This window comes from Zea mays, chromosome 2 (assembly GCF_902167145.1).
Source record: "Zea mays cultivar B73 chromosome 2, Zm-B73-REFERENCE-NAM-5.0, whole genome shotgun sequence".
NCBI lineage: Eukaryota > Viridiplantae > Streptophyta > Magnoliopsida > Poales > Poaceae > Zea > Zea mays.
The window spans coordinates 225,458,141-225,482,596 of record NC_050097.1 but is presented as its reverse complement, the minus strand read 5'-3'; the positions used below and the strand labels follow the sequence as shown (position 1 = coordinate 225,482,596).

Genomic DNA, 24,456 nt, shown 5'->3' with positions numbered 1-24,456 from the left:
AGCTACGGGTGCATAGGTTTCACCGAAATCTAAACCTTCGACTTGTGAATATCCTTTGGCCACGAGTCGAGCTTTGTTCCTTGTCACCACACCATGCTCATCTTGCTTGTTGCGGAAGATCCATTTGGTTCCTACAACATTTTGGTTAGGACGTGGAACCAATTGCCATACCTCATTCCTCGTGAAGTTGTTGAGCTCCTCTTGCATTGCCACTACCCAATCCGAATCTTGAAGTGCTTTCTCTATCCTGTGTGGCTCAATAGAGGAAACAAAAGAGTAATGTTCACAAAAATGTGCAACACGAGATCGAGTGGTTACCCCCTTATGAATGTCGCCGAGGATGGTGTCGACGGGGTGATCTCGTTGGATTGCTTGGTGGACTCTTGGGTGTGGCGGTCTTGGCTCTTCCTCATCCTCCTTTTCTTGATCATTTGCATCTCCCCCTTGATTATTGCCATTATCTTGAGGTGGCTCATCTTCTTGATTTTGCCCTTCATCAACTTGAGCCTCATCCTCATTTTGAGTTGGTGGAGATGCTTGCATGGAGGAGGATGGTTGGTCTTGTGCATTTGGAGGCTCTTCGGATTCCCTAGGACACACATCCCCAATGGACATGTTCCTAAGCGCTATGCATGGAGCCTGTTCTTCACCTACTTCATCAAGATCAACTTGCTCTACTTGAGAGCCGTTAGTTTCATCAAACACAACGTCACATGAGACTTCAACTAGTCCAGTGGACTTGTTAAAGACCCTATATGCCCTTGTGTTTGAGTCATAACCAAGTAAAAAGCCTTCTATAGTTTTAGGAGCAAATTTAGATTTTCTACCTCTTTTAACAAGAATAAAGCATTTGCTACCAAAAACTCTAAAGTATGAAATGTTGGGCTTTTTACCGGTTAGGAGTTCATATGATGTCTTCTTGAGGATTCGGTGAAGATATAACCGGTTGATGGCGTAGCAGGCGGTGTTGACCGATTCGGCCCAAAACCGGTCCGGTGTCTTGTACTCATCAAGCATGGTTCTTGCCATGTCCAAAAGAGTTCGATTCTTCCTCTCCACTACACCATTTTGTTGTGGCGTGTAGGGAGAAGAGAACTCATGCTTGATGCCCTCCTCCTCAAGGAAGCCTTCAATTTGAGAGTTCTTGAACTCCGTCCCGTTGTCGCTTCTTATTTTCTTGATCCTTAAGGCGAACTCATTTTGAGCCCGTCTCAAGAATCCCTTTAAGGTCTCTTGGGTTTGAGATTTTTCCTGTAAAAAGAATACCCAAGTGAAGCGAGAATAATCATCCACTATTACAAGACAATACTTACTCCCGCCGATGCTTATGTAAGCAATCGGGCCGAATAGATCCATGTGGAGTAGCTCAAGCGGCCTGTCGGTCGTCATGATGTTCTTGTGTGGATGATGGACTCCAACTTGCTTCCCTGCTTGACATGCGCTACAAATCCTGTCTTTCTCAAAATGAACATTTGTTAATCCTAAAATGTGTTCTCCCTTTAGAAGCTTATGAAGATTCTTCATCCCAACATGGGCTAGTCGGCGGTGCCAGAGCCAACCCATGTTAGTCTTAGCAATTAAGCATGTGTCGAGCTCAGCTCTATTAAAATCTACTAAGTATAGCTGACCCTCTAACACACCCTTAAATGCTATTGAATCATCACTTCTTCTAAAGACAGTGACACCTACATCAGTGAATAGACAGTTGTAGCCCATTTGACATAATTGAGAAACAGAAAGCAAGTTGTAATCTAAAGAATCTACAAGAAAAACATTGGAAATAGAATGGTCAGGAGATATAGCAATTTTACCCAATCCTTTGACCAAACCTTGATTTCCATCCCCGAATGTGATAGCTCGTTGGGGATCTTGATTTTTCTCATATGAGGAGAACATCCTTTTCTCCCCGGTCATGTGGTTTGTGCACCCGCTGTGGAGTATCCAACTTGAGCCTCCGGATGCATAAACCTACAAAACAATTTTAGTTCTTGACTTTAGGTACCCAAATGGTTTTGGGTCCTTTGGCATTAGACACAAGAACTTTGGGTACCCAAACACAAGTCCTTGACCCCTTGTGCTTGCCCCCAACATATTTGGCAACTACTTTGCCGGATTTGCTAGTAAGCACATAAGATGCATCAAAAGTTTTAAATGAAATGGCATGATCATTTGATGCATTAGGAATTTTCTTCTTAGGCAACTTAGCATGGGTTGGTTGCCTAGAACTAGATGTCTCACCCTTATACATATAAGCATGATTAGGGCCAGAGTGAGACTTCCTAGAATGAATCTTTCTCATTTTGCTCTCAGGATAGCCGGCAGGGTACAAAATGTAACCCTCGTTATCCTGAGGCATGGGAGCCTTGCCCTTAACAAAGTTAGATAAGTTCTTTGGAGGGGCATTAAGTTTGATATTGTCTCCCCTTTGGAAGCCAATGCCATCCTTGATGCCAGGGCGTCTCCCATTATAGAGCATACTTCTAGCAAATTTAAATTTTTCATTTTCTAAGTTATGCTCGGCAATTTTAGCATCTAATTTTGCTATATGATCATTTTGTTGTTTAATTAAAGCCATATGATCATGAATAGCATCAATATCAACATTTCTACATCTAGTACAAATAGTGACATGCTCAATGGTAGATGTAGATGGTTTGCAAGAATTAAGTTCAACAATCTTAGCACGAAGTATATCATTCTTATCTCTAAGATCGGCAATTGTAATTTTGCAAACATCAAAATTTTTAGCCTTAGCAATCAAATTTTCATTCTCTAATCTAAGGCTAGCAAGAGAAATGTTTAATTCTTCAATCCTAGCAAGCAAATCATCATTATTATCTCTAGAATTGGGAATTGAAACATTACAAACATGTGAATCAACCTTAGCATTTAAACTAGCATTTTCATGTCTAAGGTTGTCAATCATCTCACGGCAAGTGCTTAGCTCACTAGACAATTTTTCACATTTCTCTATCTCAAGAGCATAAGCCTTTTTAACCTTAACATGTTTTTTGTTTTCTTTAATTAGACAATCCTCTTGGGAATCCAAAAGGTCATCCTTTTCATGAATAGCACTAACCAATTCATTCAATTTTTCTTTTTGAGCTATGTTAAGGTTGGCAAAAAGGGAACGTAAATTATCCTCCTCATCACTAGCATTATCATCACTAGAAGATTCATATTTAGTGGAGGAGTTGGATTTAACCTTCTTCTTTTTGCCGTCATTTGCCATGAGGCACTTGTGGCCGACGTTGGGGAAGAGGAGCCCCTTGGTGACGGCGATGTTGGCGGCGTCCTCGTCGTCGGAGGAGTCGCTTGAGCTTTCGTCGGAATCCCATTCCCGACAAACATGGGCATCGCCGCCCTTCTTCTTGTAGTACCTTTTCTTCTCCTTCCTTCTTCCCTTCTTGTCGTCGCCTCGATCACTGTCACTAGATATAGGACATTTAGCAATAAAATGACCGGGCTTACCACACTTGTAGCAAACCTTCTTGGAGCGGGACTTGTAGTCCTTCCCCCTCCTTTGCTTGAGGATTTGGCGAAAGCTCTTGATGACGAGTGCCATTTCCTCATTGTCGAGCTTGGAGGCGTCTATTGGTTGTCTACTTGGTGTAGACTCCTCCTTCTTCTCTTCCGTCGCCTTGAATGCCACGGGTTGAGCTTCGGATGGCTCGCCAAGCTCGTTGATTTTCCTCGAGCCTTCTATCATGCACTCAAAACTTACAAAATGCCCGATAACTTCCTCGGGGGTCATTTTAGTATATCTAGGATTACCACGAATCAATTGAACTTGAGTGGGATTAAGAAAAATGAGAGATCTTAAAATAACATTTACCACTTCGTGGTCATCCCACTTTTTGCTCCCGAGGTTGCGCACTTGGTTTACCAAAGTCTTGAGCCGGTTGTACATGTGTTGTGGCTCCTCCCCTTTGTTAAGCCGGAATCGACCGAGCTCCCCTCGATCGTTTCCCGCTTGGTGATCTTGGTGAGCTCATCTCCCTCGTGCGCGGTTTTGAGTACATCCCAAACCTCTTTGGCGTTCTTCAACCCTTGTACTTTGTTATATTCCTCTTTGCTTAGTGAGGCGAGGAGAATTGTTGTGGCTTGTGAGTTGAAGTGCTCGATTTGGGCTACCTCATCCTCATCATAGTTCTCATCCCCTATAGATGGTACCTGCGCACCAAACTCAACAACATCCCATATGCTTTTGTGGAGCGAGATTAGATGAAATCGCATTAAATCGCTCCACCTAGCGTAATCTTCACCATCAAAAGTTGGTGGTTTGCCTAGTGGGACGGAAAGTAAGGGTGTATGTTTGGAAATGCGAGGGTAGCGTAGGGGGATCTTACTATACTTCTTGCGCTCTTGGCGCTTAGAAGTGACGGAGGGCGCATCGGAGTCGGAGGTCGATGTTGATGAAGTGTCGGTCTCGTAGTAGACCACCTTCCTCATCCTCTTGTGCTTGTCGCCTTTCCGATGCGGCTTGTGGGAAGAAGATTTTTCCTTCTTCTCTTTGTGATGAGAAGAAGATTTCTTCTCCTTCCCTTTGTTGGAGGAGCTCTTCTTCTTCTCCCTCCTTTTGGTGCGGGACTCTTCCGATGAAGTGCTCCCTTGGCTTGTAGTGGGCTTTTCGCCGGTCTCCATCTCCTTCTTGGCGTGATCTCCCGACATCACTTCGAGCGGTTAGGCTCTAATGAAGAACCTGCTCCGATACCAATTGATAGTCGCCTAGAGGGGGGGTGAATAGGGCGAAACTGAAATTTACAAATATAAACACAACTACAAGCCGGGTTAGCGTTAGAAATATAAACGAGTCCGAGAGAGAGGGCGCAAAACAAATCCCAAGCGAATAAGCAAGTGAGACACGGAGATTTGTTTTACCGAGGTTCGGTTCTTGCAAACCTACTCCCCGTTGAGGAGGCCACAAAGGCCGGGTCTCTTTCAACCCTTCCCTCTCTCAAACGGTCCCTCGGACCGAGTGAGCTTCTCTTCTCTAATCAAAGCCGGGAACAAAAACTTCCCCGCAAGGGCCACCACACAATTGGTGCCTCTTGCCTTGATTACAATGGAGTTGTGATCTCAAGAACAAGTGAGAAAGAAAAGAAGCAATCCAAGCGCAAGAGCTCAAATGAACACGGCAAATCACTCTCACTAGTCACTAGGGCTTTGTGTGGAATTGGAGAGGATTTGATCTCTTTAGTGTGTCTAGAATTGAATGCTAGAGCTCTTGTAGTAGTTGAGAAGTGGAAAACTTGGATCCAATGAATGGTGGGGTGGTTGGGGTATTTATAGCCCCAACCACCAAACTTGACCGTTGGCTGGAGGTGTCTGCGCGATGGCGCACCGGACAGTCCGGTGCACACCGGACAGTCCGGTGCCCCTGCCACGTCATCACTGCCGTTGGATTCTGACCGTTGGAGCTTCTGACTTGTGGGCCCGCCTGGGTGTCCGGTGCACACCGGACATGCACTGTTTGATGTCCGGTGCACCGGCATGGGCGATTCTGACTTCTGCGCGCGTTGTGCGCGCATTAAATGCTCCGCAGGGAGCCGTTGGCGCCGCAGGGAGCCGTTGCTCCGCTGGCACACCGGACAGTCCGGTGCACACCGGACAGTCCGGTGAATTATAGCGGAGCGGCTGCCACGCGAACCCGAGGCTGGCGAGTTCTGGAGGCCGCGCTTCCTTGGAGCACCGGACATGTCCGGTGCACACCGGACAGTCCGGTGAATTATAGCGCGCCGGCTTCCGAGAAATCCCGAAGGTGAAGAGTTTGAGTCTGAGTCCCCTGGTGCACCGGACAGGTACTGTTCACTGTCCGGTGGCGCACCGGACAGTCCGGTGCGCCAGACCAGGGGTGCCCTCGGTTGCCCCTTTGCTCCTTTATTGAATCCAAAACTTGGTCTTTTTATTGGCTGAGTGTGAACCTTTTACACCTGTATAATCTATACACTTGGGCAAACTAGTTAGTCCAAAGATTTGTGTTGGGCAATTCAACCACCAAAATTATTTAGGAACTAGGTGTAAGCCTAATTCCCTTTCAGATAGCTATCAAGCAAATCCTTCAGTACCTTTAGGGTACGCTCGCTCCACCCACGAGTTGATCGTCTACATCAACGCTAACTGGGTAGGCTGCCCAGACACCCATGGTACACCTTCGACTACATCGTGTTCCTTGGCCAACCTTATCTCCTAGTCCTCCAAGCGTTAGCCCGTGCTCTCCTGCTCCAGCATTGAGGCTGAGTACCGCGTCATGGCGAACGACGAAACCATCTAGCTCCGACATCTCCTTCAAGAGCTCCACAACCCCCTCACTAGGAGTACACTTGTCTACTGTGACAACCTCAGCACTGTCTACCTCTTCGTCAACCTGGTCCACCACCAACGCGAAGCATGTTGAGGTCGAACTTCACTTTATCCGTGAGCGCGTTGTCGTCGGGGACGTTTGTGTTCTCCACGTTCTGAATAACACACAGTTTGCAGACAGCTTCACCACGGGTCTTCCGTCCTCGATGTTCTCAGAGTTTCGGTCTAGTCTCAACATCTGTCGTAGCTAGAGTTTCAAATGCGGGGGGGGGGGGGGTGTTAAACTTCTATGTATGTGTTATGGGCCTAGAGCAAATCCCATGTAGCCTTTCCTATATATGTAATCCTCTTACCCTCAATACAATGCTCTATTTTTCTCTCTCTATCAGGCTATAGAAAGAGTAAATTTCACCTAACGTTCTTAAATTTGTCCCGAGTTCTCATTCTAGTCCGATTACATGCAAATTAAACTTAACTCCCTTGTTCCGAATTCTCATCCCGATACCATTACCTTTAAGTTGTGCACTCAGCTCCCTAAACATGTTATGAGTTCTCATTCCCATACTCGTATGCCATCCCAGTCCACCCTCTCCCCCTGCATCGTCGCCACACATATGCACACCTCACCTAAGTCGCACTGCACCATGATCGCTCTACCACCCCATGCCTACATGTGTTGATGCCACACCCATTGCCATGTTCACTTGCACCACTACTTCGAGCGAACCTAGCTTTCTCAAAGACAAGTCTAGCCAAACCCTTGTCGTCATGGCCCTCTATGCTCTTGCTCGACTCGCTCCTACACCTTGCGATGCCACCAATATCGACCCTTGCCCAGCAGTAACTGCACTCTACACCCAACATTGATACCACCACAGTCCTTGTCTCCTTTCTCTCCCCCATTATGCATGCTCTCATGCTCGCCATCTCCTCGCACACACTCTTCACCCTCCCGACCTTCCTCGTCTCTTGTCCCGACAAGCTCATCCGCATGGACGTGCGCCTACACCACCATAGGAGCAAGGCGCCTTGGCAAGGGTACAAAATGGTGGTGTCAAGTGTCATTGTGACAAGGTAATATGACACTATGTCATTCATGCGATGCAGGTAGGCGGGACAAGCGTGGTGAAGCATAGAGTAGTTGCGTTTGTGAGACGTGCACTTGTGGAGGGACGAAGGGCAAGGACAACACAGCGTGCGGGGGTTGGACCTAGATGGTATAGTAATATGAGTTTAGAGAGTCTACCACACAATTTGCAAGTACAAGGAGCGAGATGAAAACATAGAACAAGTTTAGGGAGCCGAGCGTGCAATGCAAGTATCGACACTAAGAATTCATGACAAGTTTTGGGAGTTGAATGTGCAATATGCAAGTACTAGGGGCGAGATGTCAACATAGAACAAGTTCAAAGATAGCCATTGAAATTTACTCTTGTAGAGACATTCCTCTGTCGGTTTCCTATTCCCAACAACTTATAGGGTGAAAGGGTCTGTAGTCTAGTGGGCGCAACAACCTTAGTACCACCTTAGGTATTAGGCTCGACTACCTGTGAGATGCGTCTAAACATGCCTAGGTTAGAAAACTTGTTCTTATATTATTGAATTATATGTGTAACCATCTATTGCACAGCACAACAGCTAACATAATAATGATAAAAAGGGCTAGCGGTGGACCTTTCGCCCCCACCACTTTGGCTCCCAAGCTACCCAGCGCCCCGACTCACCTTCCCCAGCCCTCACCATCGTTGATCACTTTGACCGCGGTGTCCACCTCAGGCTTTGTTCGTTTCATCCCTAATCCATGGGGATCGAGGGGGATTGGAGTGGATTGAGGGTGATTTTGACTTGTAGGGGATTCAATCCCTCTCAATCCCCATGGATTTGATAAAAACGAACAGGGCCTCAGTGGTTGCTGCCACCCCTGCGGTTATAACCTCCTCTTGCGGGGCGCCGGTTCCTTCCTCCTGTTCCCCGCGGGCAGCGTCATTAGTCCCTACGGGACAGTCCAAGTTTCAACGGTGGAAGGCGGACAGTCCTGTGCCTTCGTCGGGCATCTCTGGGTTGGCGGCGAGGCCTAAGACCTTCAAGGCCGCCCTGCTATCTTGGTCTGAGCCTTCGGGTGCTTTGGCGTTTGCGGCGGCAGTGTCCAAGGATGGTTGGCAGTTGATTATCAGCAAGCGGGCTAGATCTCAGCAGCGCGAGAACCAGAAGTCTCCCCATCGGCCGGTTCCAGAGGACCTCCAGGGGAGGTGCTTTAACTGCCTTGCGTCAACTCACAGGGTGGCCTTTTGCCGATGGGCCTACGTGATGCTTCTATTGCCGCCAATTGGGTCATCGTGTCGCCCAGTGCCCTCACAACGCTGCTAGGAGTTTGCTGCAGCATGGTATGGATCGACATGGTGCTCGGGTCCCTGTGTGGGAGCGCCTATGACTGATGGCACCTAGAAAGATGATGACTATTCATGCCCAAGTGTGGAGGCAGATAACCCCTCTAGTGGATGATGCTAGTAGCAGTCGGACTGTGTTCAGCGCTAATCAGCGTCATCATCGTCACTGCTCTAGAAGCTCCAAGGCTTTTGGCGTTGTTGAACAAGTTGGTGCGGGAGCTGGTCTAACCCCTCTGTCGCTGGCGCCTGGTGCTTTGGTGGCAGCTCCAACAAGTTTGTCGGAGCCTTTAATATGTTTCCTTGAGCGTTCCAACAAGATGGTGCGCAATGAGTTTGATATTTGTACTGCTCTGTTTGTGTTGTCTGCTGGTCTGAGGTCGACTTTTTCACCGGAGTAGGTCGCCGAGGAGGTTGCAGAAGGCTCCTTGACTGTTGATTTGGAATACCTGGGTCTACCTTCTCATGACCTGTCTGATTTAGATGCGCAGATTGATGAAAATGAGGTTCTGGAATCCATAATGCAACTACCTTCAGACAAGGCTCCAGGGCCTGATGGGTACACAGGTAGATTTTATAAAGTTTGTTGGCCAATTATCAAAAGGGATGTGATGGCTGTTATTGCTGCAATTTGGTGCAGAAAATTTCAGCAGTTTGAAAGACTTAACACTGCATTTGTTACTCTTATCCCTAAGAAGGAGGGGGCTGAGGAGGTAAAAGACTTTCGACCTATCAGTTTGGTACACAACATTGCTAAACTTGTCACCAAGTTGATGGCCAACAGATTATCCCAATGACTGCATGATCTAGTTTCTCTAAGGCAGAGCGCCTTTATTAAAGGCCGCTTCATCCAAGACAACTTCATGTTGGTCTAGCAGACTGCCAGATTGCTTCACCAGCAAGACCAACCAAGGGTACTTTTGAAGCTTGACATCACTAAAGCCTTCGATTCTGTCTCTTGGCCTTTTCTGCTTGAAGTCCTCCAACATTTGGGTTTTGGGCAGATTTGGAGGGATATCTTGAGTGGCCTTTTAGCAACTTTCTCCACTCAGGTTCTACTCAATGGAGTTTCGGGGAACATCATTCACCACAAGAGAGGGCTGCGGCAAGGGGATCCCCTCTCCCCTATGCTTTTTATTTTAGTGATGGACATCCTTGGATGCATTGTGGCTAAAGCTGATGAGGAGGGGCAGCTTTAGCCTCTCTCCTCCAAACCACTACACCACAGAATTTCGCTTTATGCTGATGATGCGGTTCTTTTTTTCCACCCAAGAGAGAGTGAAATCCATACTGTTCTAGGTATTCTGAATTTGTTTGGAGAAGCTTCGGGATTAAAAACTAATATTCAGAAAAGCAGTGTGTATCCAATTCGATGTGGTCAGGAAGAGCTGGTCACCTTCAATGATTGGCTTCCTTGCGAACTCTCGTCTTTCCCTTGCAAATACCTTGGTCTGCCTTTGTCTTTAAAAAAGCTGTCCAAAAATCAGATGCAGCCCATTATTGACAAAGTGGCTGATCAACTTTCTAGGTGGAAAGCGGATCTCATGACAAGGGCAGGCAGAAGAGTGCAGGTTCAGTATGTGATGACCGGCATGCTTATATATCTAGTCATGGCAGTCGACATACCCACAGGCTCGCTCAAAGCTATCGACAAGATCAGAAAATGATTTCTCTGGCGTGGAAGGAAAGAGGTCAGAGGAGGACATTGTTTAGTGGCTTGGGGAAGAGTTTGTAGACCTCTTGAAATTGGCGGACTTGGGATTTCTAGTCTTAAAGAACTAGGATGGGCCTTAAGAATGAGATGGTTGTGGCTACGCAAAACGGATCTGGATAAGCCTTGGTCCTCACTGCCCATGCAGATATCTAACAAAATAAAGACCTTTTTCTACACCGCCCTGCTCACTGACATTGGGAATGGGTCTTCAACCTTATTTTGGCAAGATCGTTGGGTCCACGGAAAGAATATTGAAGACATTGCTCCTCGACTGCTTGCAGCGGTGCCAAAAAGGATTAGGAACAGCAGAACTGTGCTTGAGGCCTTGACAGACAGAAAATGGTTAACTGATATTAAAGGGGCCTTGACAGTAGGTGTCTTTGCCGACCTCCTTGATGTCTGGGATGAACTTCAAAGTATCCAGCTTCATCCAGATAGGGAGGGCAAGCATATTTTTAGGTTCGCTACTGATGGAATTTATTCAGCGAAAGCAGCTTATAATGGCCTCTTCATCAGGTCGACCATGGCTAAGTATTGGGAATTAATTTGGAAAACCTGGTCCCCTCCCAAATGTAAATTTTTTTATGGCTTGCTGATCTTGGAAGATGCTGGACAGCAGATCGTCTGCAGAAGAGAGGACTTAGCCATCCTAACAAATGTGTCATGTGTGACCAAGAGCAAGAAACCATAGATCACATTTTGGTGGGGTGTGTTTTTGGTTTCAGCTGCTGGGACAGGTCAACTTGTCTGCCTTTGCTCCTGTGGTGGGAGAAACTAAAACGATGGAATGGTGGAGCAGAATCAGTGAGCAGTTGCAGGGGATTGCTAAAAAAGGGCTCAATTCCTTGATTACCCTAGGGCTTTGGACTCTCTGGAACCATAGAAATGGATGTGTTTTTGATAGAGCTACACCTAGCCTGGAGGGTGCTATTAGAAGATCTGAAGAAGAAATTATTATTTGAAATTTTGCGGGGGCCAAACATCTTGCCCTTATTACAGCTCCCATTCCAGGTGTCATGTAGGGCTCTAGTAGAGAGTTCAGTAGCTAACTTCATAAGGGAAGGATGGTGTTTGAGTCTAGGTTGTGGGGGCAGGATGGCCTTGTTTATTTTCTTTCTTCTCCTTTTTCTTTATTTCTTTTTTCCTGTTGTGTTTGTATTTGGTCTAATTTTAGACCCTTCTTAATTCAATGATACGCAGCTCTCCTGCGTGTTCAAAAAAAAGTGGAGAGCATCTGTCCGTCAAACGGACTTCACCTGAGGATTTCATTCTGATGCTCCCTGATGAAGAGGTTGTTGTTAGGGTGTTCAATAATGGTGTTGTATTCGATACGCCTAATGGCCCTTTGAAATTCTTAAGGTGGTTGAGTTTTGCCCATGCTGAATCGACACTACTTCATTTTCATGCTCGAGATCTTACCACAGTGCAGAGCGTGTTGAGCAGTTGGTGCTCACTGGTGGAGTTACAACCTGAGTCTGAAGCGCATCATGATTTATCGGTCTTGCTGGCCTCAGCTTGGAGTTGCCGGTTGGACTTAATCCACATTCTAGAGCCGGTACTATCATCAGAGGTACACGGTGGCACTTTCTGTGGCTGTAATCTCCTGCCCATCCGCGGTGGCACCGGGGGTTCTTCTTCCTCCCCAACGTCAGATAGTAACTCTCACCCCCAGCAGCAGTGTGGCCATTCTCCTTACCTGGGGCGTGCGGCGGCTCTGGCGAAGGAGTTGATGGCGATGTTATTGCCCCAACGCCCATTTGTGCAGTGCGTGGTGGTGGGGTAGGGCCTAAGACAGCAAATGTTGTGGTGGGGGAAACCTCGGTGTCGTCAGCCCCTGATTCAAATCTTGTGCCAGAATTCCAGTGGACCGGTAAGGAGGCAGGGTTGGGGACCAATTTGATGCTTCCCAACGACTTTGTGGCTTGGAGACTGGCCACAATATTGTTCTTTTGGTGGCGATCGGTGGGGAGGTGGCCCAACCCGCAGAGTCAGCTCTCTCTGCTGCTCATCCGGCTGTGGTTGCTTGTACTGTTTTGCCTACCTCGCCGCCTCTAGCAATTATTGGTCGATCCATCCGACATGTTTACATGAGAAGACCTCGGACGGTTGCAGTTCAGGACACTTGCGATGCTCAGATACGCTCTCATGTGTGTGCTTTCCTCGCCAGCCTGTCTCAAGCTACAAGTGGACTCCTACCATGTCTTGTACCTCATAAGAGAGGAAGTAAGGTGCTTCCGCCGGATTTTGCTCCTCGCCGGAGTGGTCGCCTTGCAAAAAGGGGGAAAAGGAGCCCCAAACTCCAACCCCAAACACCTACAGGCAGAGCTTGTTCAAAGGCTAGGGAATATTGGGGATGTTGACTCCCTAAGGAAGGATGTGGTGATAGAGTTTGAGCGTCTAGTTTTGAAGCCCATGTAAAAAATCACAAGTTGATGGCTTGGCTTCTTTTTTCGGCTGGTGCATCCCTGATCATCTAGATGAAGAGGTGGTTTCAGTGTTGGTGCCTGGGAGGGTGGAGGCTATTGTATGAGGCCTCCCCTGTTCGATCAAGTAGTTCTTTCTTTATTTATCAATGGATCCATCAAAAATTCTAGGCCTCAACCATACGTGTCGGAGAGATGCGGTCAGGGTCATGGTTAGCTCCACTAAACCTGACCTAGTGTGTCTCCAGTAGACTAAAAAAGCAACCATTTCAAGACGGATGGTTATGTCGATATTGGGATCTGATTTGATGAATTCATTTTCCTGTTGGCCTAGGGCATCAGGGGTGGCATCCTGTTGGCTTGGAAGAGTAGCAACTGCACAGTGCTCAATAGTAGGGTCGACACTTTCTCAGTTTTCGTTCAGTTGGCTCAAGGCAATGATAGTGGGTGGTGGTACACAGGAGTCTATGGTCCTCAGCACCCACATCACGAAGGCTTTTGACTCTGTGTAATGGCCTTTCTTGCTTGAAGTATTGAAATTTTTGGGTTTTGGCCCTGTTTGGTGCGGTGTTTTGTCCAAGCTGCTAAGGAGTTCGTCTACTAGGGTGTTGGTTAATGGCGATGTAGGTACCCTGTGAATGGGGTACCCTCTGGCCTCTGTTATTGTGTCACGGTAGGAACCCATGCGGTTAGCCGTAACCGCGTGCTGAGGGACTGAGCGGGGTATGCTCAGGGACAACACCTGTGGGTCCGGACCCCCCGCCAGTAAGACCCGAACCCACGCAAACGCCACTTGGGCCACCCAGGATGAGTGATGAGTCCTTGATGGACATGTGTGATGATCGGATTTCCTTGCGTGCCTTTTGCACCCCGGTCGATACGAGCCTAGGGCTTTAGCCGGCCCGCATCCTTGGCGCAGGCCCTCCACACATATAGGGTCCGATGCCGCCACGTGTCCACACGATACAGGGGGACAAGCTCACTTAAACTCCCTCGGAGGCACCTCCATCTAGGCCTAAGCTTTCTCAAGCTCTCAGCAATACAACCCACAGTGGAGTAGTTTATTACGCTCTGGTGGCCCGAACCTCTCTAAATCCTTGTGTGTTTTTGTGTTCATCCATCTCACTAGGCAAACCCTAGGTAGCCCCCTGTTCTTAGGATTAGAATGGTGCATTCCGCCACCTGGCTGGAGTTTACTCTCCTACAGGCGAGCCAGGTAACCTTATTTCACATCAAAGAGGATTACGTCAAGGGGATCCTCTATCGCCTATGCTTTTCATTATGGCTATGGATGTCCTAAACTCAATGGTGTGTAAGGCAGTGGAAATGGGTTATCTGCAACCTTTGTTGAGAAGAGGTCATGGCCAAAGAATTTCCTTATATCCTGATGATGTTGTCATTTTTCTGCAATCTAGGAGGGTTGAATTAGCCTTGATAAAGGAGCTTTTGCGTATGTTCGGAAACGCTACAGGGTTGGTAACTAACATTAGTAAGAACTCGGTCACTCCTATCCAATGTGGGGAATAGGAGTTAGGAGAGGTGCAAGAAGTTATGGCGTGTAAAGTGGAGAATTTCCCCTGTAAATACCTGGGCATGCCTCTCCCGGTCAGGAAACTAAGGAAAATGACTTGATTCCATTAGTGGATAAGGTTGTTGATCATTTTACCGAGATGGAAAGCGGCCTTAATGCACCCAGCGGGACGTGCAACCCTTGTCAAGGCAGTTCTCACAACATCCCCTCCTTCCTCCTCGCCATCGCCGCATGCTCTAACTACTACCACTCCTTCTAGTACCTAGCATCGTCGACTTGGTCACCCTAGCTTCGACGTGTTGTCCCAGTTGTGTCGTAGTTCCATAATCTCGTGTACTAGGGGTACTCCAGAGCATCTATGACATGCCTATCAGCTAGGTCGTCATGTTCGACTTCCTTTCCCATGTTCCTCCTCTCAGGTTACGCGTATTTTTTAATCTCATACACCATCACTTATGGACATCACTAGTTCTTAGTGTCCAGTTATAAGTATTACTTGGTGGCAGTTGATTTTTCTCACAATTTGTGGACTTAACTCTTGCGTTTGAAGTCTGATACTTTTACCACTCTTTTGCACATTTTCCTTGGGTTTCCATTCAATTCATTCGCACCATTACGATCGCCCATTGTGATAAAGGTCGTGAGTTTGATAACTCCTTTCGAGCTTTCTTGCTTTCTCATGGCGTGTAGCTACGGATGTCATGCCCATACACCTCTCCCTAGAACAGTAAGGTTAAATGCATTATTCGCACTACTGCCAACATAATATGCTCTTTGTTGTTTCAGGCCTCAGTCCATGCTCGCTATTGGGTTAAGAATATTCATACCACCACCTACTAGCTCAAACTCCTCCCATGACGATCTGTACTCCCATGCCCTACTTTGCTCTCTTTGGCATCACCCCATCCTGTGACCATCTTCATGTCTTTGGGTGTATGTGCTACCCTAATCTCTCTGCTACTACTTCTCATAAGCTTGCCCCTCGACCCTTCTATTGTGTCTTCTCGGGTACTCTTCTGATCACAAGGAGTACCGATGTCTTGATCTCAATACCCACCGCATGTTGATCTCCCGCCATGTCATTTTCGATGAGATAGACTTCCCCTTCTCATCCCCCTCCAACTCCACCTTCGAGTTGAGCCAGATTGACCTTGTGGCTCCCTCAGGACAACCACCTCAGTTTTTCCACCTGCATGTTTACCTCCACCGCCCCCGCCTATGGCCCGGTCCCCCTCCCCCATGGACGTGTGTCTCTAGCCTCGCCCCAGGCTGTCCTGCTGCTCCCTGCTACGCCGTGTGAGGTCCTAATGTCCCCCACTGGACCATACGTGGCTTCAGCATCTCCGGCAGTGGCCTCGGCCTCCTCGGTCGTGTCCTCACCTGCTTTGGTTGTGCCACTACTACCCTCGCCCGCTCTGCCGACCTCGTGCATGTCTATCAACGACATAGATGGGCGAGTGCACCATAGCTCTCCAACTGAGTTGGTGGTGTATCACCCTCCTCTTCTTCGCCGTGATCCCCACCATGTCCACCCGATGATGACTCATCAGGACACCGACATTCTTCGCTCCGTCAACCGTCTTGTCCTTAATGTGACATCCTCTCTGTTGGTGTCCCGTGTGTCATATTTCGTCCATCGCGCCCTCGTCGATCCTTACTAGTGCTACGCTATCGAGGAAGAGTATGAGGCCCTCCTTGCCAACCACACCTAGGACTTGGTATCGTGCCCTCATGGCCGCAATGTAGTGACTAACAAGTGGGTCTCGACACATAAGCGAAAGGCTAATGGCTCTTTAGATAGGTGCAAGGCATGTTGGGTTCTCTGGAGATTCACTTAGCACCCTAGAGTTGACTATGATGAGAACTTCAACCCTATGGTGAAGTCTGCTAATGTCCAAACAGTTCTCTCACTGGCTGACTCATTCATAGCCAGTACATCAGTCAGACATCAAGAATGTATTTCTTCACGTCACTCTTACCGAGATGGTCTATTGCAACCAATCCCTCAATTTTGTTTATTTCACTCACCTTGATATGGTCTACAAGCTCAATAAGCCTCTGTATGGCTTGAAGCAGGCACCTAATACTTGGCATAGCCGGTTTGCCTCTTACTTGCTCTCTTTGGGGTTTATTGAGGCCAAGTCAGACCTTAGTAACCAGATTCCCAGATCGATGGGATCGAGGAACGGGAACCTAGTATGCAGAACACTACTAAATCTAGGTTTTAACACTACAGGAATGAGATTGTTCTAACACTCCTGGTAAGTTCCACGTTCCCGGGTTCTAAGAGTCACACACTTCATTGTTCCTCTGCCAGTGTGGCAGTGACATCATGTACCTCCTCCTGTATGTCATTGACATTGTACTCATTGTGTCTACTTCAGCTCTCCTGCACTAGATGATTACGACTCTTCAGCATGAGTTCGCAATGAAGGATCTAGCCCCTTCATCACTTCTTAGTCATTGTTGTCGAACATCGCTCAGATGGCCTATTCCTTCAGCAGTAGTAGTACACCTTGGATGTCTTGGAGCGTGCTTTCATGAAGGATTGTAAGCCATGTGTGACTCCGGTGGATAGCAGGTCTCTAGCGAGGTCATCCAGTCAGCGACCCTAATGCTTACTGGAGCATTGTTGGTGCCCTCCAATACCTCACCTGACATTGCCTATGCAGTCTAGCAGGTATGCCTCACATGCATGATCCCTGGGAACCACACTTGATAACTGTCAAGCACATCCTCTGGTACCTTCATGGTACACTCAGCTACAGGTTTCTTCGGCGCTCCTCCATCCACGAGCAGATCGTCTACACTTATGCTGACAGGCCAGGTTGCCTGAACACATGTCGATCCACCTCCAACTATGTTGTGTTCCTTTGAGATAACCTCATCTCCTAGTTCTACAAGCATCAACATGTGGTCTCCCGCTCTAGTACCAAGGTTGAGTATCTCATTGTCGCCAATGGCGTAGCGAGGCGAGATGGCTCTGAAAACTCCTTTAGGAGCTCCACATCCCGCTCACCAGGAGTACACTCGTATACTGCGATAAGTCAACAGTCTACCTGTCTGTTAACCTAGTCCAGCATCAGCGCACGAATGTTGATATTGATCTTCACTTCGGCCGCAAGTGCATTGTCATCGGGGACATCCGTGTTCTCCATGTCTCGACAAGCTCGCGGTTTGAGGACATCTTCACAAAGGGTCTTCTATCCTCGGTGTTCTCGGAGTTTCAATCCAGTCTCAACATCTGATGTGGCTAAGTTTCAACATCATGAGGTGTTAGACAGTTTTATATTATGGTTGTGTGTGTTATGGGCCTAGCATAGCCCAACCCATTAGGCCTATTAGGGTTAGGGGAAGTATAGGCCTATATGTTGTAACCCTTTCATCAATCAATTGTATTTTGAACTATTAATTTGTTATGCTTGATAATTTTCACATTTTTATCGAGCTATTTTGTCGTTGGACCTCCTATAAAGGTTCATCAATATTTCATTCAGTTTATACCCTATGTTACCACAAATCTACCTTAGAAATCCATTCTAACAATGGCACCAAATTTGTCGATGATGCCACCTCTAGATTCTTAGCTTCTCGTGGCATTCTCCTACGCTTTTCTTGACCATAAACTCTCGTCAAAATTGTAAGGACAAATGCATGATCCACATGCTCACTAACTCCGTCGAATCCCTCATCCATGTACACATGCCCTTTTCTTGTGTGCCGAGACTTTAGCTACTACAAACAACCTTATTAACAAAAGTTCATCATTTCAAAATTCCATCTTTTTGAGTTTCTCCATTTCAAAATGCTAATTACAATCATCTTCAGATGTTTATTCTACCCTAATCTTAGTTCTTGCTTTGACACTATCCGTTGACACATAATCATATCCCATCAAATTGCCTTTGATGAATCATGTTTCCCCTTTGCTACCATGTGGCATCCTCTTTTGACTTTATGTCATGTATTACCAAGAGTATCTCGTCCTCTCCATACATTGACCACTAGTAGCTCACGTTGGTCGCTCTACTATCCTCTAACATTAAGCACATGTGTCCCTCTATAGTGGCTCAACTCCCATAGCGGTGGAGCCAAGGTTTTAAAATTTAGTATTTCAAGTTTAAAATGCCAATGCAAAAACGCTAAAAAATTAGTTCAAAATCTAAATATGCCCCAAGCAATATAGACAAATTGGGATGTGAGGTTTCGCCACCAAGCAATGGGTGTCGTCGACTGGTGGCCTATTAATAATGGAAATGCTACTATACAAGTGTTTGAATGTTGCTAGAAATATCGAACATGTGTCGGGTGCTCTCCCAACAACACTGTCCCCCCCCAACACACACATTTTATGTGCACTCTTCACCAAATATGTCAAAGTCGAGGCCAATGGAGTGTACGACAGCCTTCACAGCGACGATGTTTGTGCACCATCATCCTGCCTCCCTACTCCAGGCTACGCATAAAGGGGGCTCGCTGGATCTCGATCCCTCGGCATGCGGAGCCTGATATGACGTAGGGAAATAGGAGGACAAGAAGGAGCCCCGTGAGCAGCGCTAGTGGTGGGACCTATACCCTCCTCCCTCCGGTAAGCTCAAAGGTAATGGGCCAAGGGCTAGAGCTGTAGCTTGGGCCTCGAATCCATCTCCTTGTACATCCTAGCCCATATAAAAAACTCGACCTGTGGGAGTAAGACAACCCTCGAGTATTACATTAAGAAAAGGACCTCACGTAGGTCGAGAAAATCCCTGAACCCCTGCCCCACCCATACATAGCAGCAACGTAGCCCATGTGAGAACGAGCGCGACCGGGGCCGAGCCTTAGACCTATGATTTGGCATGGGACAGATGAGGGGATTTTTTGTAACCTTAGCATGAAATTTGCTCCCACGAGGAGTCGAACTCAGTACCTGAGGAGTGCTACTCAGACCACCTAACCAACTCAACTAGAGGCCCTTTCACCATCCTAGCCCATGTTGAAGTTTGTGTCCATTTGCAGGATAAGGATGACACAAACATAATTGTTGAGTTGGTGTTCTACGACAAACATTACAAAATTGCCTTATTTAAGGATGGAGTTGATCTACCTCCTCAAATTCCTCCATCGTAGCCCATATGACGGCGATGTTGTGATATCTAATCTATAATGTTGTGTTCATTGTTTCTTCGTGTTGCATGGGATTTTCGAATGTTGCAATGAATGATTTTTTAATGTGAAAGTGTATGTTGCAGTTGTTTCATGTGTTCAAATGCATGTTTCGGATGTTGCAATAGTTCATCTAGATGTCGCGATAGTTCAAAGTGATGTTGTATATGTTACAATTTAAGGAATGTTGTATATGTTGCAATGGTGAGCCCCACCAGTGTCTGTACGTTGGCACCAATTTAGACGTTCGAGCACTAGCATAGTCTTAGTTTTTTTAGATAATGGAACAAAATCCGGCTTTCGCCTCTTTCGAGGGTAGGGCCAAGGTCACACACCATAAGACAACTCCAAGTACTCGCAAGTACTAGCATAGTCTTAGTAACAATCAGCAACGCCACACTGCTAAAGCATCGTCCATGCAATCCTTACTCTTCACCAGGCCATCAAGAGCAGCAGCACCTCATCCTCACTCTGGACTTGTCTTGGATATCCAGGTCATGAGGAGCTAACCAAACTTGTTCATGATTCTGCCATCCAGTCTTGTAATAAAGATATGAAAGCTATATGTCACGCGTGTCAACTCAGTCGTGTTGTTCATCTTTCTTTTAGTGTGTCAACATCTCATATGTACATTGTGACTTGTGGACATCTGTTGTAGGTGTCTTCCAGTTACAAATATAATTTCGTTATTTGTGCTAATTGCTCATATTTTCTTTGAATTTTTCCACCGCGACTCAAGTTGTACATGTTCCCTACTCTCTATATTTCTTTCCTTATGTCTCCACTTAGTTCAGCGCCTTTGTTAAGGCCATCTAGTGTGACAATGGCAGGAAGCTTGATAGAACTACAATGCCCACACCTTCTTCCTTACGCATAGCACTCAACTCAGCATGCCTTGCCCCTACACTACGACTCGAAAATGGCAAGCCTAAACACATCATCCGATCTATCAACAATACCATCTGCTCCTTGTTTCTGTTAGAGTATATTAGGCAAGTCTTGATATGGTTGGTTTATGATTGATTGGATTGATTGTAATCCCGAGATGATCTTCCTGTATACATTCACCCCAAAGGCTCAATGCAATGCATCCCACACTATATCCCACGTATTATACACAATCTCTCCTTCCTACAATTTCAAGCAAGCATGTCACCTAATTATTAGGCTGAAATCCTACTAACAGCCACCCACCTCAACATCCTTCCTATAGGCACTGAATCACTATATGCCAAACATCACCTTTCTTGCTGCACAGCCATATGTGGCATCGTCGTCACCCGTGATGTCCTATGCTACAGCTCTCCCTGCTACACCGATCTGAGACTATCCAGTCCGTACACCACCGCCAATTACTAACGGGCAACCGTGAATTGAAATTGTAAGTTAATTTGGTCAGTCGGCTTACTGTTTTAATACATCGATTATCCATGGTAGTTTGCAAATGTTTATGAAACACTAATTTGCCAATGCTTATCATCTTGTTGTTCGATATCTCTATGCTGAGATATGATAAAGAATTGGTATTTATAGATGTTAAACAGTTCCAAGTTATGCTGGATGCTATGAATATATGAAATCATGCATCTATCTACTATAAATTAGATAATAATCACTAGTATGCGGTGCCAAATATTAAGTTGGGATAAACAAACCTTGGTACATGCAGCAACGAAGCAGGGCACTGACAACCTGCCTGGTTGAAGCATCACTCTCCACGAGCAAGACGTTGAGAGTGTCCTTTAGGAGGAAGCGCTCCCAGCAGACTTGCTGCTGCTGGTTTTCCATATCATCATGCTGGAGTCCAGGGGCTGACTCCTGGAGCAGGCCGTTGGGATGGTGGTCATTCGCAGGCATCCTCGCAACTCGAAGAGGTAGACACGAGTGATTGGAGGCAAGTCTTTGGTTAATGTATAAGCGGCGGGGCGCATATCCTTGGAGGGCTCCTCGTTTGTTCCTGCATGCAAATTGAACAAGAAGATAAAGATGAGAATCAATTATACCAGTACGTACGTGTGGTATAATTAAAACAAATGTTTGTCCTCGTAGCTAAGTAATTAAAACAACTATCGTATGGTATCTACATCTACGGCTACGGGAGAAATTAGTCCTCTGAAAGATGAAAGAAGAAGAAGAAGTGGATGCGGCTGGAGAGGGTTTAGGGTACCTGCTGTGTAGGTGAATCGGCAAATGGATGGATGGAGGTTAGCGGTGACCCGTGGCCTCCGAAAAAGGCAAAAAGTGCAAGCAAGCTGCAAGCTTAGGAAACCACAAATCAGCAACCCATTTATTATTTTTGCACGGTACCGTTCTAAATCGGCCGCCGCCTAGCCACCGCCATCACCACTACACTACACTACACCAGTAGTAGCAAGCAGGTGGAAAGGAAGGAGGAGTACCTTTAGACGTCCCAGGGGGGAGGAGGAGGAGGAGCAGCAGCAGGAGGAGGAGGAGGAGGGAAGCAGCGGCGAAGGAGAAGGAACAGAGGTAGTAGTAGATATACCAGGACCAGGCAAGGCAAGCCAGGTGGAGCAAAAAGGAGGAGGTTGCTGGTGGCCCGCCGGCCCCGCTCCCCTCTGAAGAAAGATACGATACGATGAAATCAAAATCCGTGGCGTCCGGACTCCGGTCTCACGGCTGCCCTCCAGCTCACCGGTGGCAACAGAATCTTTTTATTCTTCAATACACTCCGATTGATTAACCATTTCAATACTATTACTGCTCAAACCTTGTAGCGCTGAGCAGAATGAGATTCATGAGCGCTATGTTTTGATGTTCTCTAAAAGAAATTAATATATCTATGCTTATGAGTAAATATAATTGTTTCTCTCTAAAGAATCAAATTGTAAGTATGCACTATACTAAATTGTACTACCTCCGTTCTAAAATAAAATTCGTTTTACCTTTTTAGTTGATTCATACAATAATTAATGTATTTGTTTTACATATGTATCTAGATTTATTATCATCCATTTGAATTTAGACATAAAAAGGAAGAGTTAAAACGACTAATATTTTGAGACGGGGAGAGTAATAATTTATATTGTAGTTGTATGCTTTGGTTGAAGTTGATTTCTATGCCACTATAATTGTTTGTCTATAAAAGATAATTTATAACTACAAACTACACAAAGTTATGACCAATTAGTAATTAATATTATACTAGTACAATGACCATGTGTTGTGACCGTATACAATAACTAATATTATACTTTATCTTAGCTAAAAGATCTAGAAATGTATGAGTTAAAAAGAAGCTCGACCCTCTTTTCTATAGCTCGCTTAGTCGCTTATCTTTTTTAGCTAGTGGGGTGGTACTATGTGGTAGTATTGCGCTGCAAGCGGCTTCCTTTCATGTTGGATGGTTTCTCACAGCCTATCTATGGGGTAATGGTACATTAATAAGAGCTTGGTGATTTTTACGGCCTATCTATGGGGTAACCAATATATGAGCTTGGTGATTTTTACGGTCTATCTAGAGGATAATGGTCTACTAGTAGGAGGGAAGTAGACCTGCGCGCTTCGTGTGTGAAGTGTGACGATCATCAAAACTAGTCATTACAATAGTAGAGGTAGAGAATAGGGATGTGTAAGGAAAATGGACCCCGACACATTTGTCTAAATGATTTTGGTGTTTGATGATCAACATAACATGTGGACTAATGTGTTTGCTATTGTCTGTGTTTATAGTTCACATGATGCGAAGAGGATTGGACTGAGACTCTGAGGATGCAACACCTCAAAAGAAGACCTAAAAGATGTGTAGACGTCCAAGACTCAATATCAAAAGAAGCCCAAGGAAATAGTGAAGAAATCCAAAAAGAGGGCAGTCAGTCAGTGCTCTAGTGGCACACCGGACAGTGAACAGTACCTATCCAGTGGGCACCGGACAGTCTGTATAGAGAAGTCTGCAACCAAGGACTCTTGGGCACTGTAGCACCGGACAGTTTGGGCAACGGTCGGCTCCAACGGTCGACTGCTACATACCTCAACGGTCGACTGACGTGACCAGGGCACCGGACATGTCCGGTACGCACGATGACTGAAGAAACAACTTTTCTGTCCAACGACTATAATTGAGGGATAGGCTATTTATACCCCTCCAACCGGCTATTTGAAGGTGTAGGAGTATAAACAACATACCAATACATGTTGTCAAGTGCTCATACACCCAAGTGCTTAATAGAATCACTCGGTGATTAGCGTAGGTGCTTTGCGAAGTGCTTAGGTTAGTTAGACCGCATATGTGCTTGCTCTTGGTGAATCCTAGTTAGTTCAGTGAGTTTAGAAAAAATCACAAAACCCCTAGGCTCTTTAGCGAGCTGTTGTAATTATACCGAGTAGGGCAATAGTGTTGGGAGACTATGACAACCGAGTTTGTGTCACGACCGCCACCGTGTACCGGAGGGAACGAGGCCCGTGGCGTTTCAGTCGGAAGCTCGATAGTGGAGACGACGGGGAGCGTCCGAGAGGAGCAGGGAAGCAGAGCACCACTTGCGCGTGGAGAAGGCCCGTGACTCTCTAAGGAGTTACTCGACCGTGGTGCTTGGCCCTTGGCTGAGCTACCCTTTACGTTGGGGCACCAACGAGGATTAGTCGGGACCTTGCGTGGTTCCGTATACCTCAGTAAAAGTATCGGCGTCATCCACGAGAGTTTGCAACTCTACCCTTGCTCTTTATCTTTAGCATTTACATTAAGTATTTAAGTTTCAATCTCTCCTTTCTAGTTAAATTATTTAGGATTGAAACTTAGGCTTTGCGGTAGAGATAGCATCACTTAATCAAAAACTAGCTTGCACGTTCTAGATTACTTTTATTTGAGGCCTAGTTTAGAAAGAAGTTTTAGAAGTCCTAATTCACCCCCTCTTAGGCGTCACTGTTTTCTTTAGGATGAATCTAGATACTTATTTGGATTTTCTTTCTTCGGGTGCAAATAAATAGGATACCCATTGGCCA

The 24,456-nt window shown here is 46.3% G+C and overlaps 1 protein-coding gene across 3 annotated transcripts in view; it reads right to left on the bottom strand.

Annotated features, from left to right (window-relative positions):
* Nucleotides 1-21,969, bottom strand: part of LOC103647963 (two-component response regulator-like PRR37) — a 37,621-nt gene extending 15,652 nt beyond the window's left edge. For 2 of the 3 annotated variants that reach the window (XM_008672470.3, XM_008672471.3), the window contains exons 1-3: nt 21,900-21,969; nt 21,668-21,752; nt 21,156-21,457 (exon numbers count right to left, since the gene is read on the bottom strand). In XM_008672470.3, coding sequence (XP_008670692.1) covers nt 21,156-21,357 — 202 coding nt within the window. In that variant the 5' untranslated portion in view covers nt 21,358-21,457; nt 21,668-21,752; nt 21,900-21,969. The remainder of the gene's footprint in view (nt 1-21,155; nt 21,458-21,667; nt 21,753-21,899) is intronic. The other variant, XM_008672472.3, reaches the window with a different exon arrangement.
* Between the last annotated feature and the right edge of the window lie 2,487 nt (nt 21,970-24,456).